Source organism: Hippoglossus hippoglossus, chromosome 4 (assembly GCF_009819705.1).
Source record: "Hippoglossus hippoglossus isolate fHipHip1 chromosome 4, fHipHip1.pri, whole genome shotgun sequence".
In the NCBI taxonomy this organism is placed as follows: domain Eukaryota; kingdom Metazoa; phylum Chordata; class Actinopteri; order Pleuronectiformes; family Pleuronectidae; genus Hippoglossus; species Hippoglossus hippoglossus.
This window is the reverse complement of record NC_047154.1, coordinates 3,591,140-3,612,002: the sequence shown is the minus strand read 5'-3', so window position 1 is coordinate 3,612,002 and position 20,863 is coordinate 3,591,140. Positions and strand designations below refer to the sequence as shown.

The 20,863-nt window shown below is 41.9% G+C and overlaps 2 protein-coding genes across 5 annotated transcripts; one reads left to right on the top strand and one right to left on the bottom strand.

Annotated features, from left to right (window-relative positions):
- The first annotated feature begins 233 nt into the window (after positions 1-233).
- On the top strand, positions 234-13,295 carry sec16b (SEC16 homolog B, endoplasmic reticulum export factor). Of its 2 annotated transcripts, XM_034583448.1 has the most exons (26): positions 234-248; positions 612-774; positions 851-1,153; positions 1,523-1,620; positions 1,753-1,855; positions 3,995-4,209; positions 4,295-4,446; positions 4,567-4,628; positions 4,821-4,959; positions 5,072-5,299; positions 5,659-5,756; positions 7,501-7,582; positions 7,699-7,816; positions 7,907-8,018; positions 8,176-8,281; positions 8,399-8,536; positions 8,635-8,748; positions 10,075-10,159; positions 10,290-10,437; positions 10,530-10,690; positions 10,788-10,816; positions 10,984-11,079; positions 11,177-11,269; positions 11,364-11,478; positions 11,772-11,834; positions 12,309-13,295. In XM_034583448.1, the coding sequence occupies exons 3-25, from the start codon at positions 879-881 to the stop codon at positions 11,774-11,776; spliced, it is 2,772 nt and encodes a 923-aa protein (XP_034439339.1). In that variant the 5' UTR covers positions 234-248; positions 612-774; positions 851-878; the 3' UTR covers positions 11,777-11,834; positions 12,309-13,295. The 2 variants fall into 2 exon arrangements, with proteins under 2 accessions (XP_034439339.1, XP_034439338.1); XM_034583447.1 differs by lacking the exon at positions 234-248 and having other exon boundaries at positions 279-774.
- Positions 10,990-17,331, bottom strand: znf648 (zinc finger protein 648). 3 transcript variants are annotated; one of them, XM_034583451.1, is made up of 3 exons: positions 17,230-17,331; positions 15,406-16,957; positions 10,990-11,100 (listed from the first exon to the last, which is right to left on the bottom strand). In XM_034583451.1, the coding sequence occupies exon 2, from the start codon at positions 16,903-16,905 to the stop codon at positions 15,421-15,423; it is 1,485 nt and encodes a 494-aa protein (XP_034439342.1). In that variant the 5' UTR covers positions 16,906-16,957; positions 17,230-17,331; the 3' UTR covers positions 10,990-11,100; positions 15,406-15,420. The 3 variants fall into 3 exon arrangements, with proteins under 3 accessions (XP_034439342.1, XP_034439340.1, XP_034439341.1); XM_034583449.1 differs by lacking the exon at positions 10,990-11,100 and having other exon boundaries at positions 14,838-16,957; positions 17,230-17,330; XM_034583450.1 differs by lacking the exons at positions 10,990-11,100; positions 17,230-17,331 and adding an exon at positions 17,063-17,209 and having other exon boundaries at positions 14,838-16,957.
- Positions 17,332-20,863: the final 3,532 nt, after the last annotated feature.

Genomic DNA, 20,863 nt, shown 5'->3' with positions numbered 1-20,863 from the left:
CAGGGCATTGCAGTTATTCACTGCATGAAGCGCTTGAGTTGTCACCACCGACTCTGGATCAGTTTCCATGAGGCGTTGCTCCCTGTAACTTCACCAACACTGACCGCAGACCAGCCCACTCTGAACCACAGTCCCCCTCCCTATCCTCCCACCGGCAACGTGGCAACGCTCGATGTGTTTCTGTTTTTTTTCTTCTCATCTTTCACGATCCGAGGAGACGGATTTCCACGTATTCAAGAAAGCAGCGAGTAATGTGTGTACTTATTTATTATATTTAGCCTGAGGACTGATTCCATCTTTTCCTGCTGATGTCGGACTGCAGCTGTCAAACTCCTCAGGGCGGGCGCCTGTGTTTACTTTCAGAGAGGAGAGTGAGAGTGAGAGAGAGAGAGAGAGAGAGAGAGAGAGAGAGAGAGAGAGAGCGAGAGAGAGAGAGAGAGAGAGACAGAGAGAGAGAGAGAGAGAGAAAGAGAAAGAGAAAGAGAGGTCACACACAGGCTGGATACACACTGCAAACATAACGGACATGGAGAAGCACTGTGCACACATTCAGGCTCTTAATGGTGCAGATTTTTCATCACTTTATTTTCTGTTACTTGTATAATTTACAGTCTGATTTGAGCTGGTGTCTCTGCAGTAACAACGCCTGCTTATGGATCACAGTCTTCGGTGAACTTTATCCTCTTCTTATCAAGCTGACTTGTTATCAGCTCATGGTGAGCTCCCAGTGAAATGATGTGGCAGTTGCAGCTGAACTTTGACTGCGTCTGAGCTGTAAGTACCCAAACAAACAAATGGAAATTCATTTTGTGTAGATTTTATTTTGGAATAACATCTGCTCACTCCTCAGGTGTTCCAGCAGCAGGAGTAAACCCATCATGGATCACAGAGGTCACCCCTGGCCTGACCCCGGCCATCAGTACTCCCACAGGACTAAAGACAGAGAGGACTACAGCAGGTACCCCCAGCAGGAGTGGGACCATAGCTGTCCACCTCCAGACCCCAGAGAGAGGGACAGACCCTGGGCTCAGCCTGATGCCCGCTACAGGCCTCACTACGCCAGTCCTCCTGCCAGACCTGAGCAGTATCCCTACAACTACCAGCAGTATCCCCACGGCCAAGGGCGAGCAGACCACCAAAGACCCCAGTCCAGGTGTGTACGCATGCACTTTCTATACAGATTTATTAATGGTCTTAACACGATTGATCTCACACTGATTTCTCTTTTTATACATACTGTGCCAAAGTGACCATAACTCAGTGTAATACAAACCCCAAGGTTTAGCACTTAACAGTTTGATGAGCTGATTTGGAAACTGCGTGGTTGCTAAAGCTTAGATATCAAGTACATAACCGTTCAGGTTGAGTTCATGTTGTCCTTCCTGCCATTGATACTAACTGCTAACTTCCATTTAATCTATACATTTGAAATTCTTTCGATCTGTATTTGATCACTTTCTTCATGATGGAAGGATTAACGGGAACAAATGCATTGATGTAACTAGAGGCCCTTTATTGCCAGACACGGGTACGACTATCCACCACACAGCCAGTGGGACTACAGAGACAGCTACGGTTATTACGATCAGGACTACTACAGAGGACAGCATGGTCGACAAGGTACAGTCACACAAAACAGAACCTGCGGGAAAGCAAAACTTTAATTTGCAATGTAAAACACCCTTGGTAACACACGTCTTGGTAAAAACAAATAAAATAGGACTGTGCTGGTTTGTTCCTCTTCTCTTTAAGATGCCGCCCAGCGGACTCCCCAAGAGTCACGGAGAGCAGACGGTTATCATGACAGAAACTACAAGCAGGAACACTCAGGGAGCTCCTACTTAGAGGAGAACAGGTGAGGAGCAGTGTTACTTCTATATATTGAGCCCATGAACTGAGAGATGAGCTGATACGATTAGTCGATTAATCAATTAATCAATCTGCAGAAAACTAATACAACTTGTTGTTCAAGTCATTTATTAAATAATTTCATAAATTAATTGTCATTTAAAGATTTTTCCGGTTTCGGCTGTTTATGAACAACTCGAAAAATCTCAATCCAAAATCTATTTTGGCTATTTACCAGTACTATAAAGTTTCATTAATGGTTTGTCAATAATAATAATAATAATAATAATGATAACTTTATTTATAGAGCACTTTTCAAAATCTAAGTTACAAAGTACTTCCAAGGGCAGCTAAATAAAAGTGACAGGTCATACAATTATGAGCACAGCAAAAATGAAGGAATCACAAATATTGAAAGACAATATTAATTTAAAAGAACTGTAAAAGACCCCAAAAAAGATTTTAAATGAATTAAAAAAAATAAATTCAATAAATTTGAATCAAACTTCAGGTAAATTCATGAAACGGTCTCTGATAAAAGTATGTTTTAACAAGGGATTTAAAAGAGATCAGCTGACCTGATTTCCTCAGGCAGATCGTTCCAGAGATTTGGAGCCCTCTTATTATTAATAGTAATATTAGTAATGATGACAGTGTAACAGTAATAGCTTTCTTTGTACCAGGTTGTTAGCAGAGTTACAAATTCTCTACTACAAATGTTGGACACTTAAGCACAGGAAGTAAATGGGAATCAGGAACAGGAAGCCTGTGTCATTCGGTTTGAATGAAGGTTGTGTTTTTCTTGGTGCCAGTTATTAGTCACACTGATGTGTACCAGCTGGATCTGGTGGAATGAGCTCGGACTGAGTCTGACAGAGTAAAGTCTGGAGGGTTCGTGCAATAGAGAAAAGGTGGAAACGTGTCCGGTTGAATTAAACCTGAAGAAAGATATAAATGGCCAGAAGTGCGTACCTTCAGCTTCCCGTGAGGAGTCTTTGTGTCTGATCAGACTGTCGATGCTTCTGCTGCTCATGATGATGACCGAAGTCTTCTGCTTGTTGCTGCTTGCTGCAGCCATGAAAGGGTTATAAGAAAATGGGCCCCTGGGTGCTGACATGTTAAATGTCCCCCACCCACTGATTCAGAGAGATGTCTTTTTGGTTGCTCCCCTTCTTTGGTCACTTTTATGTCCCTGTGGTTGTTTTTTGTGTCTCTTTGTAAACATTTCTTTGTTTCTGACCCTGTTCACAACTGGCATGAACATGCATTTTGGGTGACAGCTCTAAGTACGTCAGGTCACGACTGGCATTAGAATGAGTCTCCACGTGTGCCTCAATGTGCAGGTAAACATGGACATCGTTGCTCTTTGCAAAGAACAAATGTGATGTTCTTTTTCGCCAGTTCGAAAATGAGTGATGGTGTAATTCAAGGAGCGGGGCAACTAGACACTCAGTGAATCAACGCACTGAGCACAATTCCTCAACGAAATAAGAATTGACCTCTTTGAAATAGTAAAAGAATAGATAATCAATGAAGTAATGATATTGATATTGTGGTGTTGACCACAAATAATAACTGACAAGACGATAAATACTTTTGATTCTATGTCAAACAGTCAGAGACATCAGCTGAATAGGTGATCCTTCATATCTGGCCCAGAACGCACTGTTAAAACTATGTGGTCACATGCATCACAGACCACCTCCCAATGTCCGTCCTCAGTGGATCTTTGGTGTGTCCACACTTCTACTTGGAGCTGTCCACTTGTGATCGGATCATCTTAATACCTGGTCTGAACGAGACCTCAGAAGTAATTTTGTATCGTGTGGTCAATTTGTGTCTTGTGGTTAATTTGTGTCTGTTTTTCTTCGTCTTCGTTGTTTTGCATGTCTTTGTAGTTGCTTGTGTCTCATTCTTGTCATCTTCTTTTTCTTTGTGGTCACATTGAGGCTCTTTATAGTTGTTTGATTGACTTCCTGAAAGGGAATGTTAATACTCACTTCATACAGAAGTTTGGCTCAGGGGTCCCAGGGACCCAAGAGGTCATGTGGCCCATCGGAATCTCTGTGCCTTTTTGCAGTAATAGAAAGCACAATAATTAACATGTAGATACATGAACATTGAACATACTGTATATTTCCTTCAGGTATGACCACTTGAGAGACAACTCCCAGCATCACATCAATAACTATGAAGAACCTCCTTCCAGGGAGAATGAAGAAGTTTCCTCTTATCACCTGGGGACATTAGAAAGTTCTAAAACCTCAGGGTTGTCTTCCAGCAGCTATGAACTGAGTCAATACATTGATGGAAGTGAACACAGCGACTCTGTGCCACCGACTGTTCACCCCTCTGATGCAGGTGAGTGTGCAGTTGAAGGTCTTTTCTCTCAGGTTCATTTATTTATCATGACACATGTCCTGTCATGTATCATATCTCTCCTCAGACCATGGACCCGTACATCAGACGTCAGCTCCTCTGAAGTACTCGGTCCCTCACGCTGTGGTCAGCTTCGGACCTGCAGGGCAGCTGATTCGAGTCACTCCAGGCTTCTCCACACAGAAGAACGTCAGTCAGCTGGAAATCCACAGCCTGGAAGTATGTTCAACATGAGTCTGCAGTCGGAACATTATTAGAATTAATTTTTTTCATACACACATAAGTACTGTTTTCTTCAATAATACTAAAGGTAGATATGTTTTCTGTATGTGTTCACAGGTTATTCTGAGTGAGACACAGGAACAGCAGGAGATGAGAAACTTCCCTGGTCCCTTAACTAGGTAATCCCTTTTGTCATTTGAGGTGTAATTCTGAAAATGCTCACCACTAAATAATCCTAACAAAACAATTGATGCCATCTTCTCTACCATATTCTGCTGAATGACAAACCTGAAATAGACTCGTAAGCCTTAAAAAGTTCATATTTTAAATTCAAAATTGTATGAATTTGATAGTTTGTCATGTTTCTACAGGGAAGATCTGCACAAAGTAGATGCTATGGAGTTTGCCCAGCAGGAGGCAGGAGCCTGCATTAGCGACGAAAAGCTGCAGGACAAGAGCTCTGCTGCCCTCCTGTGGAATCTGCTGATACTGCTCTGCAGACAGAATGGAGTAAGAGCATCATGATTTGTAACAAACTAACCTCTTTAACTATAACCTTAGGGAAATATCATGTTTTATTTCTTTGTGAAATAACCGACTAAATGTTTTTTTGACGTTTCAGCAAATAGTGGGATCAGATATTGCAGAGCTGCTGATGCAGGGCTCACGTTCAGATGGAAGCTGGGAGCCAGAATCCCCCACGCTCATTGACTTCAGTGAGGGCGCGGCCGCAGAAGCGCCACCTCAAACAGGAGATGACCTGCTCACGGGAACCTGCAGCTTCAGCTCTGAGACCTCGGAGAAGGCCCTGTACAGCTACACTGAGCTGCTGCTGGCTGGAAGAAAGAAGGTTTCTGACACTATGCCTAATCATCTCATTGTTCCTCCTTATGGCAGAACATGAACTGCTTCAATTCTAATACAGGATGTAAATACGTGTATTAATTCTTATGACCATATAATAACATTTATCCAGCTGTTACTCACTGTCATCCAATTAAAATACCTCTACTAAGGCTATAAAAATGAGGAACGAGTGGTGACAGCTATCAAATTGATCTGAAAGCTAAAACCACAGGTCGACATTTGAAAGGCCATCACTGATACAGCACACGCTAATATAAATGATCACTGTGTGCCGTACATGCACGTCACACTGAGCTGAGATCTGAGTGTTTGTCCCCTCACTCTTACCCATGTGGTTCCCAGGAGGCCTTGGAGTCAGCTATGAGCAGCGGCCTGTGGGGGCATGCACTTTTTCTGGCCAGCAAAATGGACAGCAGGTCCTACACCAGCGTGCTGAACAGGTGAGAGAAGTCTTCTGAGACATGACAGCTGCAATAAATCAGCACACAGCTCTACACGCAGGCGGTAATTTGTGAAGAAATGCCCCCTTTTAGATTACTTAGCTTTCTTATGTCTACTTCAAACTTGTGCTACAGCTACAAGCAAATGTGGACAGTGTAACAGTCGAAGCTGTATTTGGAGAATTCTTCAGTTTCAAAGTGCATTTGGCTGTGAGGATGTCAGTGTCACTCTGCGACAGACTTTTGATCCAGACTGAAAAAACTATTGGATAGATTGTCATAAGATTCTGTGCAGACGTTCATGGTCCTGAGAGGATGATTTTACTGTCTCCTAGTGATCATGACTTTTCCTTTAGTGCCACCGGCAGGTGATCGTGTTTATTTATCCGGCGAATGTTCTCTAAATCTACTGGATTCTAAACAGACATCGGATTGTTCCCAGCAGGTTTGAATTTAAATACTCATCTCGGAGAATCTCATCTCGGATGGTTTACCGTGGAATTCTCCTGCCATAGGTTTAATCACTTCACAGCTCTTTTGTGATGACTTTGATGATATGATGACATTCCCATCAGCCTTAACTGCACATACAGTGCTATCTAGCGCATGTTATCATTCTAAACTAAAATAGTGCACTTGGTAAACCTGCTTAGTATCAGCATGTTAGTACGGTCACTGCCGGCATATCATGCTGCTGTTAGCATTTAGCTCAGAGCAGCAGACTCACAGAGCTGCTAGCATGGCTCTCTACTCTTAGTTTTGTTCATTAGTGGAAATTTAAAATGATTTTTACAAAATATATTGAAGATTTGAATACATTTTTTTTGGATATAATTGCACCTACTGTTAATATTTATGCAATCAACAGATTGATATGCAATCTCACATATTGATATACTTGTGACATGTCAAGACATCTACTCTGTGCAACAAGTCTCATGGCTTTCCCACAGCGCTGTGGCCAAAAATAAAGTCCCTGATTTAGACTTTGAGGACGGTAATTACAGTAATGGAAACAAGAAGAGATCAAATGTGTGCAACACTTTGACCCCACCTCATATTTGTTTCATTCTCAAAGAAAGCTAAAGTAGAAAATCTTTGCATAAGATAATTGTTTGTCAATCAGTGTTAAGGAGCTGCTTTGAATAATGAAATGAGTGTACTTAAGGATGTGATTTATTATTGATTTATCAGTGGTAATCCATTTGTGAATCCACTTGCACCTTGTTTTTAGGAGTTTATGTTGCCGTCAGAGTTATTTATAATCTGCAGTAAGTACTCGCGTGACAGCACATAACAGAGACCATTAACACTTTCCTTCAGACCGTAAATCACCTGGCTAGACATATTTAGTAGGAATTAAAGCCTTTTAATATCTGCTCACCACAGTCAGAGCAATCCTTTATTTTCAAAGGCTTGTGCTGATTGAGGGCTCTGTCTTTAACAGGGAGAATTCAGTAAATTGCAGTTTATATGATCTGTTTTTCAAGTAACCCAGACTATTTTAGTATCAGCAGCATGTCCCAGGGCAGCATGTGTATGGGTGTCAGTAGAGGAATGTGTGGGGGAGGTTTGGCCGTCATTTGATTTGTGATTGACATGAGGGGCAGAATTTGAGCTGTAAGGATGGTGCATTACTTCTGTACAGACTGGCAGTAGGGATGGCCTTTAAATGTGATGTGTCGCTTTAGAGCAGTGGCTCTGCTGCCAGTGTGTAATAAAGCCTTGGCTGCTCTGTTGGCAGGTTTACAGGCCAGCTAACGGCCAGTGATCCCCTCCAGACTCTCTTCCAGCTGCTGTCTGGGAGAATCCCTGCTGTTGCCACGGTAAAACATCATTTAAACACTCACACAAGCCCATCATCTAATTTTAAGTCAATGTATTCAACTGTTACGTACCTTGTCAGCCGATAACAGTTTTGATATTGAGTCTCTGTGCCCAGTGCTGTGGAAATGAAAAACTAGGAGACTGGAGGCCGCATCTGGCCGTCATGCTCTCCAATGAGACGGGAGATCCTGCTGTCCAGCGGAAGGCCATCATCACCACGGGAGACACACTGGGTATAGAGTCGCACTGACTGACACGTTGGTAATGCTGTTTCTCGTCCAGACACAAGAGATGATTGTCTTGTGAATCTCTTCGGCGTACAGCTTCCAGACGCCTCCTGCACGCCGCCCACGTGTGCTACCTGACAGCCGGCGTTCCCTTTGGGGCGTTCACACAGAAGGCAGAGAGACTGGTGCTTCTGGGCAGCAGCCACAGGTGAGCTGCTCTTGTTCTTTGATGCTATATCAGTTGTCAGTGTCCGGTAGTCAAACGTGTAATGTTGATATAGGATTGAGAGCAGCCACTAAATCCTCCCCTCCCTTCTCCTCTCTTCTCTTCTCATCTCCTCTCCTTTCCTCTCCTCTTTCCTCAGGCAACCTTTCGAATACTTTGCCACAAACTCTGCCATCCAGTGCACCGAGTTGTACGAATATTGCCAGACACTTGGAGAAAAAAGTTTTTCAATACCGTCCTTTCAGGTAACCTCCACCCTCTCACATCAGATCTCACGTTACTGCCTTCTATAAACAATTTACTGGTCAATGCATTTGATTTTAAAGTGTATGTGATGCTGAATGTGACTGTGTGGTGGTCAGGTGTATAAGTTCCTCTATGCCAGTCGACTGCTGGATTGTGGACTTGCCTCTCAGGCCTTCCATTACTGTGAGGTGGTTGGCCAAGCAATCCTCCCACAGAGGGAGCCTCTCTTTGTGCTGACTGGAGAGGTTGTTAAGGTATACTGTATATACTCACTGTGTTTTACACATTTGAACACATATGATTCCATGTCTATCTCTCAACCCAACACATGGATGTATGCTTTCTCCTGCAGCTGGCAGACAGACTGAGACACACTGAGGGTCAGTTCAGTGAGGGAGGTGTTAGTGCAGCCGGGCAGGAACCTGATTGGCTGAGACAGCTGCGTGCTAGGCACCACAGCTTACAGGTGATTTGCTGTCTCTCTTCCTTTCATTTCACATATGCGGTTTTCAGACATGTCCTGCAGAGGACTCTCTGGAGAATTGAGGCTGGACTTTCTCCTCAGTTTTCCTTTTACACATGAGCAGCACAGTGGGAGGTTCGCTGGCCCCCACAGGATTCAGGTGAGAGGGGGGGGGGGGGGGGGTGCAGCAGGCGGATGCAGAATGTCATGTTTTGATTCTGCTGCGGCGATCACGTGATTTTGTTTACATCACATCGAGGTGTCAGCTCTTATCATCACAATCTATCTTGACATCTTCGTTGGTGTCTTCCACGTGTGTCGCTCCGCTTTTTGATGCACAGATATTTCTTTTCTTTTTCTTTTTTCTTTTTTGAGTCTGTCACGTAAATAAATAATAATAAATAAATAAATCTAAACGTCCTCAACCCCACCACCCCACCCCCCACTCACCCACATCGACTTCTGCGGACACATACACCCCTCTGGAGATCTCTGGAGTTCAGAGTATATGTGTATCAATTAAAAAAGAAATGAGAAATATACGTTTTATTTCAGATGTGAGGGATGATTTTATAGTATCTGGCAAAGCTGCTTTATTTCCCCACATCAGTGCTTCAATTGAAACAGTATCATTCGGTACCCATTCAGGGCATAGATTGGTGTCTATGCCCTGATATCCTTAAGCTTTTGAATGAATGCAGGTGTTCATGGTGAAGTTTCTGCAAGTGTTGGAAAAAGAAATGTTCAGTTGCATGAGGCAAAGTGTGTCATCCCATTCATTCAGAAAATCTGAGATGTCTGCTCATGCTTTCAAATCCACTGTACATGGATGCTGTGTAAAGAGCACAGTCTGCACAGGTGTCCAGGTTTTCCTATCTGTATTAAATAACACTACTTTCATGAACTCACAGACTCAGAGACTTACATGACCCACTTTTCTGTGCGCCTCTAAGACGCAGATATTTATGGTTTTGCTTGGCACGTCTCAACAAATATTGGAGGAAATTCCATTAAATTTGGCACAGACATTCCCGGCCCCCACATGGTGATTTGTGAGTCAATTTAGTGATTCTTTTACTTTTTATCCAGTGCCATCATTGAGTTTATTTTTCATGTCCACTGGTTTGGGTTATGATCAAATACCTCTAAATCAAATGCCATTCCCACCAAGTTCAACATCAGCATGCTCGCATACCAACAATAGCAGCGACTTGCATCGCTGCTATTGTTGGTATGCGAGCATGCTGATGTTGGTAGCTAACTTGCACCACTGTGGGTAAGTTCATCTTCACTTGCTCGGACACTAAAACTACCTGTTATTTTGCTCAGACCGGGAGTTACGACTGCACTGAAACATACCAGCCAGAACCTGAGGTATGTGCTTTGGCCCATGAGGATAGCAAAGTGTACTCAGGTAATTCCAAGTCCCCCCCATTACCTTGAATGATCTTCTGTGTGGCCTTTTTTTCCATAAGTTAACAGTGTAGTCCTTCTTGTTCATCTGCTAATGAAGTATACTTATGTTTTTGTCTTTTTTTTCTCAGAATTGGACGACCTAAGCCGTGACATCCTGAGTCCTGAGCCTGAACTCCTTTACTACAGAGGCAATGAGGATCAAGAAAGCCTCCTGAATCAAACTGAAGCAAACACTGAGGAAATGTTATCATCAAACATCACAGGAGCTCAGCACTGGTACAAAAACATTCAGCAGAACTGTTACTGATCATGTGATTCTGTCCAAAAAGTCCCTGTTATGTCACCATCCTCTCTGTTGCTCCGTCTAGGCCAGGAGCCAGTCCTCCGCTTCCAGTCACTGTGGTTTATGCTCCCCCACTGTCCAAAGTGGCCCAGAGTCAAGACTTCAGTGATCATAACACAGATAGTGCTGAAGTCAGAAGTGCCTCGACACATTGTGCACCGAGTGATGTGCCTTCAGCAGGAGGGGGTGAGCATCTAGAATCCATTCATTCCTTTCTCTATGAAGAGATTTACTGTTACAGGGAGTCAGCCTGTGTGATATATTTATATCACTGCTCCTACAGGGGCCTGGTCTTTCTCTGGAACAGACATGGTGAGTAATGTTGTCATTTACAAAAACAAAGGATGTCACATAATTCTCTGGATTTATTTATGTTGCTAAAATCTTTATTTTCACTAATAACACCAATGCTCTGTTTGTGTAGAACATTGTGAAATGCTTCCAGAAAGTTACCTGAATACCTGTATTTGCCCTTTCAGATGCTGGAGGCTGACATCAGTCACCAGGGATATGACCAGCAGAGCCCCCCAGAACGTTTCAAGCCCTCTGAGCAGACGAACCAGCCCCCGGAACAGGTGGGTGGATCCCCTGGTATACTGACACAAACCACAAACTGTTAAACCACATTAGAGTCACCTGACATCAGGCATATCCTCTTTGTTTTATATGCAGGGCGCCAAGGTGGGGTGGTTCAGTGGCTGGTTCAAATCCAAACCCAAAGATGTCCAAAGGGAGAGTTCAGAGCAGAGGAGCACAGCTCAGATGGTGAGATTCAAGGAGATGTACATTATACCTTTCAGTTCCAATCAAGCTTTAAATTCAGTGATGTAAGAAATGTTTTTTTTAAACATATCTTTAGGATCTACCACCCACCACTGGCATCTGTCGTCCTCCACCTGCTGCGATGGTCTCTCTTAACACGTTTCCATCCCAGCCCTCTTCTGCTGCGATCAATCCCTTCTCAAGGAAAGCAGGTGAGATATGTGAACCCATTCTTTGTCAATTATCACCTTTAAAAAAAAAAATCAACTATGCATGCCATAAATAAATAATGCCAAGCTCCACATTCTTCTCTGATGTGGGATTTCTGAGGTCACTGACCTGAAGCTGTGTCCCTCCTCTGTCGCTGCCATTAACACATTTGCTGACCAGCATGTTCAGTGCATATTTTTAGGATTTAAATTGAAAGAAATCTAGAGGTTTGGCTGCCACTACATTTTACCTTCATTAAATTTTTTTAATTTGATTTGATTTTTTTATAAATAAGTTTGACACAACAGGTCAGCAGCTGCGGTAGGAACCATGTGAAGACCACTATTCTACATCTCAGGTAAATTAAGCTTCATTTGGATAAACACATATGTATCATAAGGCGTCTTCAGACATGAACTCTGCAGAGTGTCCGCTGATTTGGATCCAGACTTTCTGGAGTTTGTCTGTTACACATGAATAACACAGAAATCTCTGGAGCATTCAGGTGAGGGACACCGGCATCCGCCCTTATCACCAAAGGCTCTCTGTTGCAGATTAAAAAGGTTATCAATACGCCCACTCGCTCGTGTTTATAACGCAGCAGGATCTCATGCTGTATTCTCACTCATGTCGACTCATTCAGACATTCTATGAGTTTTTACGAGGGGGCTGGCAGGAAGAACTCCCGTCCGGAGCCACTCACTTGGACATTTGTGTTCTCGCAGAATGTCCAGAGATTATTCAGAGCTCAGTGCATGTCTGAAATCAGCTTTAATGAAGGTTTTTATTTTTATTTATACATTAAATACCTTTAATCTTTATGTTTTTGCAGGTGCAGTGACTGCAGAGGGAGGCTCTCACACCTCATCAGTGCCTATAAGTCTCATAAGAGAATTACCTGAGTTCAGAAGAACAGCAACAAAGTCAATTCCACTACTGCCCACATTTCTTTTTAAGGATGTCCTTTCAAAGCCCCACAGCTTGCTCACCATCATGTTGCATATTAGATACAGAAATACTCTTAATGTACTGGCACAGCAACTCATATTACAGCGACTGAAGCAGCTGAAGCGGGCTTCCCAAAAGCTGACAGTGGGTAAATTACCAATGATTGCAGGACATGCTTGGTGAAAGGGATACCTTAATTAACCTTAGTAACTTTGTATGCACAAGGCAGCACTGAGGGAAGCTTTAATGTGGTGGTATGTGTGTAACTGCCCACTGAGTATCAGTGTCATCAGACTCTCACAGCTCACATCTCTCTGAAATGATTATCCATAAAACCGTAAATGCTTGAATAGAATACCCATGAGCTAAATTAAAGTTATGCTCAAAAGTCCATCATTCTTATTCCATCTTATCTTTTTTTATGATCAAATATTAAACACAATTAACCAGTGCATGAAAAAACACATGAAAGCATAAACAGAATAAATGTAATGTAATGCTATGATCAGTTATTGGCTGGACAGAAGAGGAGTTTGTAGTCTGATTGTGGTAGTAAATCATTGCACAATGTGAGCAATATAGTTTTAGTTTTAATAATATATAAGACATATCTCTAAAGATTGTAAGAGCATGTTGGCATGCTGCCAAGTTGGATGATACCACATGGTTGAGGGGGGAGGGGGGACCAAGGTAAAGATCTCTGCTAGTCTAATGATAAATGCCGTACCTTCATTTGAGAAGAGGCCTTAACAGCCCTGTTACATTAATGTGCGTGGGGACAAATTTAGTGGAGGCTCTTTAAAATGTATATATAACCCATACAGCAGTAATATATAATTTTATAACATTTTTTGAATACCCTGTCACCTTGTAAACATGTTTTGATGTAATTGAGATGTTGTTGTTTTTTTTACCTACGTCATATGACTTTGTGCCTTATGTATTATACCTGAATGCTTTTTGTATATCTGCAACAGCACATGAACGGTCTCAGTTATATATATATATATATATATATATATATATATATAAGTATATCTGTGTAGTTCTGTCTTTTTGTTTTCGTTGACACACCACTCTGGGAACAGCTTATTAAAAGTCACATGTTGAATAAATGCGGCTTGCAAAGAAATAGCTGGGATTCCAGGTGGGGCCTTTTACTTAATGTAGAGCAGGTGACAACATGGCAGAGGCCGTCTCCTTTTACGATTAGCTTGCAGTAGCCAAATCGGAGTGGGACACACTGGCTGAGTGTCCAGCACACAGGCCTCTGGGGTTTGAGCGACCACTTCCTGCCTGCCAGTTGCATGTCAGAGGATAAACACATTCAGAATAGAAAGCTTTTTGAAAAACTGCGTCAAGTGGCATCCCAAACATCTCCCCAAAGAGTTAAAGAGATATAGAAAAGAATTACTTGTCGAGACTTATTCCAAAATTTTGTACAATCTTTCGGTTTGTATAAGATGGCCCTGAAGTGCAAATCATAACGACAAATCACAAAACACAACAAGCAATTACAAAACTCACAGGGCAAATTACCACAATTTGCCTACAACAAACTACAACATGCAGAAAAAGAAAGCACAGTCGCAAATAAGAAAACACAACAACAAATCACAAAACACGTGGACAGTGTCCCTCCAATCAGCAACAAGCCTTTTAGAAAGCACTACCCTTTTTATAGGACTGTCATTGTGTTTTTTCCATTTGTTTTGTGATTTATGAATTTTCGTTGTGTTTTCTTATATGTTGTAGTGTTTTGTGATTTGCATTCCAGAGCCCTCGTATCATGAATATTAGTGTACTTACAAAACCATAGAAAATAATGTCATAACAGAAAAAGCAGTTTTATTCACAAAAATCTGCAGATTTATCTGAAAGTGAGCTGCTAGCTGCCAAGCAGACTGGTGAAATGGGAGTAGACCGTGAGTCAGTCGCAGCTGTCAATCATGACGTTTCACCCAGTTTTTATTGCATTAAATTACAAATTAAAACCAAACTTCCCAGAAAAAGTAGCACTTGACCAAACCTTCTTCGAGAAAAATATTCTTAGACCTGTATTTTGACTTTACAGTTTGGTCCATGTCCCATCCACTAACATGAAGGAGGTGGGGTTTATAACCCAGTCAGCAGGGGGCGATTGAGATGCTATGGTCATGTCGTCCATCTTTATATGTTTCTTATGCAGTCTTGCATCGTGGTGGGCAGGTGACAGGTTTACAGTGTTTGTGGCATGTTGACGTCCTTACAGATTAAAGCTCAGACTGACCACTGCAGTGTGATTTGACCTGCAGTGGACAATTTTACCCATTGAAGACAAAAGCCAGATGTTATTGTATTTTTGTCCAGTGTATGTGCCTTTAGAAACAGATTTTAGGGTAATTTTCTACTCAATTTCGGGGTAAATTGTTACACTCACATTTTGATACAGCACATAAAATCGTTAAATTGCTACGTCTTATGGAACAAACCAAGCAAAAATGAGAGAAATTACTTGAATAGAAAACCAAAACAAACTAAAATCTACAGCATGACAAAGATGACAACATCAGACACTTGGTGCTTTCTATACTATATACAACAATACTTTGTTTACAACAACTATTGGATTCCTCTGCATGCATTCTAACTGGATGTTCCTGACCAACTGTCACCTGAGAGAATATTGTCACTTCAAAAACCATCTAATGCTCTTGTAAGCAATTTAACATCACACAGCTGTCATCTCCAGTGTCGAGGCAGTGTTAATTTTTATCCTGTACCATACTCATGGTAACCCAGCACCGTGGGGAAAGAGGGTACATGAGTATTGAGATTTAAAAGTCATTACAGCACAATGATTATAAATAAATACCTCAACATAAATATACCGGGGTCCCATGACATGTAATGTGTCTGGAACTGAATATTTGAAATCAATAAAATGTTATAGTTGTAAATTAAGTTATTAGTACCAGCGTGGTGAAGGATGTGAACAGTACCTTTCTCACACAGGCTCACACACTCTTGTCCCTGTGGCTCAGCATATGCTGTGCGAGCTTTGCAGCACACTGGAAAGATTTGTCACAGTCCACACAGACATAGATTCTCCCAGCACACGTTTGCTCCTGGTGAAGCTTCAGTGTCTCAAGGTGGCAGAAGTTCTTGCTGCAGCCCGTGCAGCTGAGGGGTTTCTCTTTATTGTGCACGTACTGGTGACGGACGAGGCGGGAGGCCATGGCAAACGCAACACCGCACTCTGTGCACTTATAGGGCCGCGCGCCACTGTGGATGGCCTCGTGCTCGGTCAGATTGGAGGACTTTGTGAAGCACTTGGAGCAAACGGAGCACACAAACGGACGAACTCCTGCGTGGGTCTTGCGGTGCTCGGCCATGCGGCTGGGCAGGGCAAAGGCCTTCCCGCAGTCAGGGCAGGAGAAAGGCCTTTCGCCCAGGTGCTTGCGCTCATGACGGTTCAGAGAGAGGGGTTTATTGAAGGTCTTGTCACAGTGCGTACACTGGAAGGGCTTGTTGTTGGTGTGCATGTTCCGCTCATGCTTGCGCAGGTCAGACGAGCGAATAAAATCCTTGCCACAAGTGTCACAGACGTAGGGCTTCTCACCGGTGTGTGTTCGGATATGCTTGCGGTAATCTGAGGACCAAATGTAGGTCTTGACACAGAAGGGGCAGTGATATGGTCTTTCACCCGTGTGCAGCCGCTTGTGCTGCTGCAGCGTGCCCTGATGGGAATAGGCCTTGCCACATATATCACACACATGTGGCTTGAGGCCAGTGTGTGTTTGTAAGTGGCTCTGCAGGTTGCATAGCTTCTTGAAGGCCCAGTGGCAGTGTGAACACTTGAAGGGACGGTGCTCTGCGTCGACTTCGCCACGTTTTTTCATAGCTACCAAAAGTCGAGGGATCTTGTCATTGTCATGCTTTTTAAGTAATTTCTTAAGAGAAGGACTATTCACATTCCTCTTTTTGGTCTTATTCCCTCCTCCACCCGGAGAATACTCCTCAACATTCAGCTCTTTAAGCTTGGAGGCTCTCCGTTTTTGCACTTGGTTGCTCCTGACGTATTTCGAGCAATTGTTTTGCGTAGCATCCAAATGCACGTCACCAAGCCCATTTATTTTATTTATGTCGAGATATTTAGTGCACTGCGACAATGCTTCAGTGCTGTGGTCTTGGTCATCACAGATTCCAGTTTTGTCTCCTGGAGAAAGCTCCGCAAACTTCTCAGCAAGTGACCAGTTTGGTGTCTGAGGGTTCAGATACAGGATCCCAGTGTCAGTGCTCTCTGAGTTCACACTTGTACCTCCAAGTGAAGGGTCACTCTTCATGTTATGAGTGTTATTGACAATCTGTCCATCTGGGTGAAAATTTATGCCACAGTGTCTTTTTTGATATGTCCTTTTTCCCCCCTTTTCAACAGCCATCCTGGCAGACGCGTTTTCAGCCATGGACACTTTTAAAGTGGGGCATGAAATCATCTGCATGTGTTTCCAGCTGTACAGTGATTTCCTGACACAATTCTTCCTTTAATATGACCTAAAAATTAGAATACATGAATCTTACTAGCGTATAATTCAAGTAGGCTAAATATTATAAGGATTTACTCACATAAAATCATTTTATCAATAGTACCACACAGACCTTGCAAAGCATTACATCCTACACACAACCTTGCATTCACTTGACACCTTGACTCCTAGTCTCCAAAAGGATTGCTTATATTTCCATATCAATAGAACACACTGAATCAACTTCATAAATTGTTTTTCAACTTGAATTTCTGAAAACATTTTTATAGAGCTTCTTACCCTGCAGTCTCCTCACAAGCAAGCGGAGTCCAGGAGATGCCAGAGATATACTAATGCCAGGGTCTAGTGTAACTGTGTGGGAGGATGTGCAGCGGTGTTAATGGGCGGAGTTTGGCAGCAGCCGTTTCTGAGGGTCAGCATCTATCGTGCAAGTCAGCAGCAGCAGTGATTTCTTCACGGCGGGCCGCTCAGCTTACCCTCCACTGGCTCAGTTTACCACCCGCTTGTGTCCAGCTGGTAGAGTGAGATACTCAGACAGTGTCAGAGTGTCTGAAGATATTTCCTCTGACTTTATTAAGTTAGATACTGTTGAACTCAAAACTTGGTGCTTAGATAATTTATAGTCTTATAAAACCATCTGTTTATGCAACTGAATAGCCTTCTTTAGTCCATAACGAACACGCTCATGTTCACACGTTTGAGAAAATCAACACAGTTGAGCTGGCATTCACAAATGGTTATTAAAAAAAAAACTAATTTACAGCTTTTATCTCAAAAGACAGCAGGCTACAACATTTGCTATGATCTTTTAATTTAAACATCGCAAGAAAGAAAACATAACGTAAAGAAAATAGTATAACTGAATGATGATAAGTATAATATTAATAAATTGTCAAAATAAACCATAATATATAATAAAGGGACTATACAATAATAATAAATATACCGTATATATTAACCTAAACATTTCTCTATAGGCATATGGGTATATTAGTGCAGTTTATGTGTTGAAAAGATGGGCAGAGACATTGAGAACTTGGCTTTATGGATGTGGAATTTCCCCTTTAAAATAACGAGGTTGGAAGCATGCAGAATGTTTTTTCATAATATAACAAAACATGTGCAGCTTCCAATTTCATTGAGTGGTCTCGGTCTTATATTGATATTTGAGTTAACCGTTATGAGGTCACATGCGTACGTCAGCCAATTAAAACAAATGACAGTGTATGTGGCTTGAACTGTCACTTTCATGTTTCTGTCTGCTTTATTATACTGTTGTGACACATTTTCACTGACTATGAAACTAATCATTTGGGCAGTTTATGGTCCCTCTAGGGAACTACATTCCTGTTTCATGTTCGGTAAAGTAGTATTATCCTGTGAAGGCCTCAAGATGTCACTGTACACCAAATTATTTTTTAGGAACATTTTCCACAGACTGTGGAAAATCACCAGCTCCATTGAAAAAACAGACCCTTTGAATGGATGGGATTGTTAACTGTGTGTTGCTCAACTTTAACGGAATGTTTCCAATTTAACTTTTTGAAAAGTAAAAAGTGTTTCACCTCATTGTGTCTTCAAAGGTGACTCATGCTTTTACACTTTCTCGTCTGGACTACTGAAATGCACTATATTCAGGATTACCGATAAAATCAATGTATCAATTACAACTTTTAACGAGAAATAGGAAAAGAGATCACATTACTCCGGTTTTAGCGTCTTCCAGTATCACTGAGGATTGATTTAAAAAATATGTTATGTTGTAATAATGTTTTTAAGTCTCTTGATGGTACAGCACCCTCCTACATCTCTGACTGTTTATCAGAATATGTTCCAAACCGTTCCCTCAGGTCTTCTACTGCGGGTTTGCTCAATATCCACAAAACAAACTTTAAAAAGTTTGGGGAAGCAGCTTTCTCTTGCTATGCACCAAAGGTTTGGAACAAACTCCCACTACACAACAGACAAGCTTCTTCTGTTGATAGTTTTAAGAAACAACTCAAGACCTATTTCTACAATCTTGCTTTAATTAATTTCATCTGTTTTATTTTTATTCTTACATTTTTATTTTTAGTCTTTGTTTTATTGCTAACATGTTCTTATTGATTTCTTATTCCATGTCTTTGATTTAATAGATTTTATTGTATAGCCCTTTGAGCTGCATTTTATGTATGAAAGTATAAATAAATGTATTATTATTATTATTATTATTTTCTCGATTCGCAGAACTCCCATGTGTCCAATGGGATTGAAGTCATTGAAGTGGGGGATGGCTTTGATTTTGAGTGACTGTTTGCCTTGTGCAGCTCTCACTCTTCTGAGAAAAACCAGTTGGAGTTCAGTTCAGTTTAGGAACCATTCAAAATCAGGATGGAGTTACTAGACAGTTCACCATGAACTGGTGCTAAAATCAAACAAGTAGCCTACAACTCCTTTTACTCTCAAGAACAGGTCACATCATCATCAGTTCACTCATGAGCTTTCCTCCATCCTGAATTTCTCCTAAACATGTGAGTCTCTAATCGGACAAACCCCTTCTATCACTGCCACAGTGATCACTGACATACAGGCAGACAGGGAGCTGCCTCTACTCTCCTGATATAACTGTGGTCGTCTCCTTCACACTGCACAGACAGACAGGGTTGGAGCAGCCTGCATCTATTAAATAATGAAAAGGTTCTCGTGAGACTCATCCCATAATTAAATGCACAGTGCTCAGCTGCACTCAGTCCATTTTCCCAGGCGAGCAAACTGTAACTGGAAACTCAACACATCCCCTTTACAAAGCTGTGTGTTATACTAAGATATAAATAGTTCATCGACACATATCAAGTTTTAACTTCTGTGGAGTTTCTCCTCTTACCGTTTCCCACACTTCAACATATATGCTACATAAAAGTCTAAATATAGGTCTGGATGCTATGTTATTATGAGCTCTTTATATTAACCCTTAGGACTCCCACAGCATGTTATCCAAACACTGGTTCTATTAAGGGGTGATGTTACCTGAGGGCTTTACCAGGTTCCCCTACTCGCGTGGAAGTGGAGGGAGAGGAAAGGGGTACTGTTGAACTGTTCATCTGCGTCTTTGTGTTTGTTAGCTGGAGGCTGTCACAACAAAGCTGCGGTGGATGTTACGTAAGCGGCTTCTCCAGTGACGTCATTAATGAACCTGGATGCCGAAGCTGTACTAACAACTAGTTGAAGGAGCATCACCCAGAGAGTCCCTGTTGGGATTAAACAGACTGCGCTTTGTTTGTTTACTGGGTGTTTGTCTTTCTTCCAGACCTCGAGTTAGGAAAGTGTAGCTCCCTCATGACTGCTTCAAAGAGAGATGACATGTGCACGCCTACTCATGGGCAATTTAAGAAGTCTGGGCCTCGATTAATTCATTTCAAATTCATCCTGACTGAACATAGAGTGTGATTTAACAGGGTGTAGCCGAGACAGGGGATGATAGTAACACTTTTTGTGTTCATGGTTGTTGATGGTAGACTTGTCCAACTTTGTTACACAATACACGTGTTTGTCTAATACAGATACAACTCTACTATCTATCTATCTATCTATCTATCTATCTATCTATCTATCTATCTATCTATCTATCTATCTATCTATCTATCTATCTATCTATCTATCTATCTATCTATCTATCTATCTGTGTGTGTGTGTATCTGTGTGTGTGTGTGTGTGTGTGTGTGTGTGTGTTCCTGTACTTATACCTTTGTGAGGACCATTTTAAGCATCGACCCTACCGAGTGAAGACATTTTGGTCTTCACTTCTTCAAAGGGATGTTTGAGGGTTAAGACTTGGTTTTAGGGTTAGGGTTATAATTAGGTTTAGGTTAGGGGTAAGGGTTAGGCATTTAGTTTGGATGGTTAAGGTTAGGGTTAGGGGCTGGGGAACTCAGTA

What these genes read in the sequence shown, in the direction of transcription:
- sec16b (XM_034583448.1), top strand. Translation starts at nt 879, where the DNA reads ATGGATCACAGAGGTCACCCCTGGCCTGACCCCGGCCATCAGTACTCC. An exon ending in TGACTGGAGAGGTTGTTAAG is followed by an intron (nt 8,537 to 8,634) that starts GTATACTGTATA and finishes TTTCTCCTGCAG; the next exon opens with CTGGCAGACAGACTGAGACA. An exon ending in CGAACCAGCCCCCGGAACAG is followed by an intron (nt 11,080 to 11,176) that starts GTGGGTGGATCC and finishes TTTTATATGCAG; the next exon opens with GGCGCCAAGGTGGGGTGGTT.
- znf648 (XM_034583451.1), bottom strand. Translation starts at nt 16,905, where the DNA reads ATGCAGATGATTTCATGCCCCACTTTAAAAGTGTCCATGGCTGAAAAC.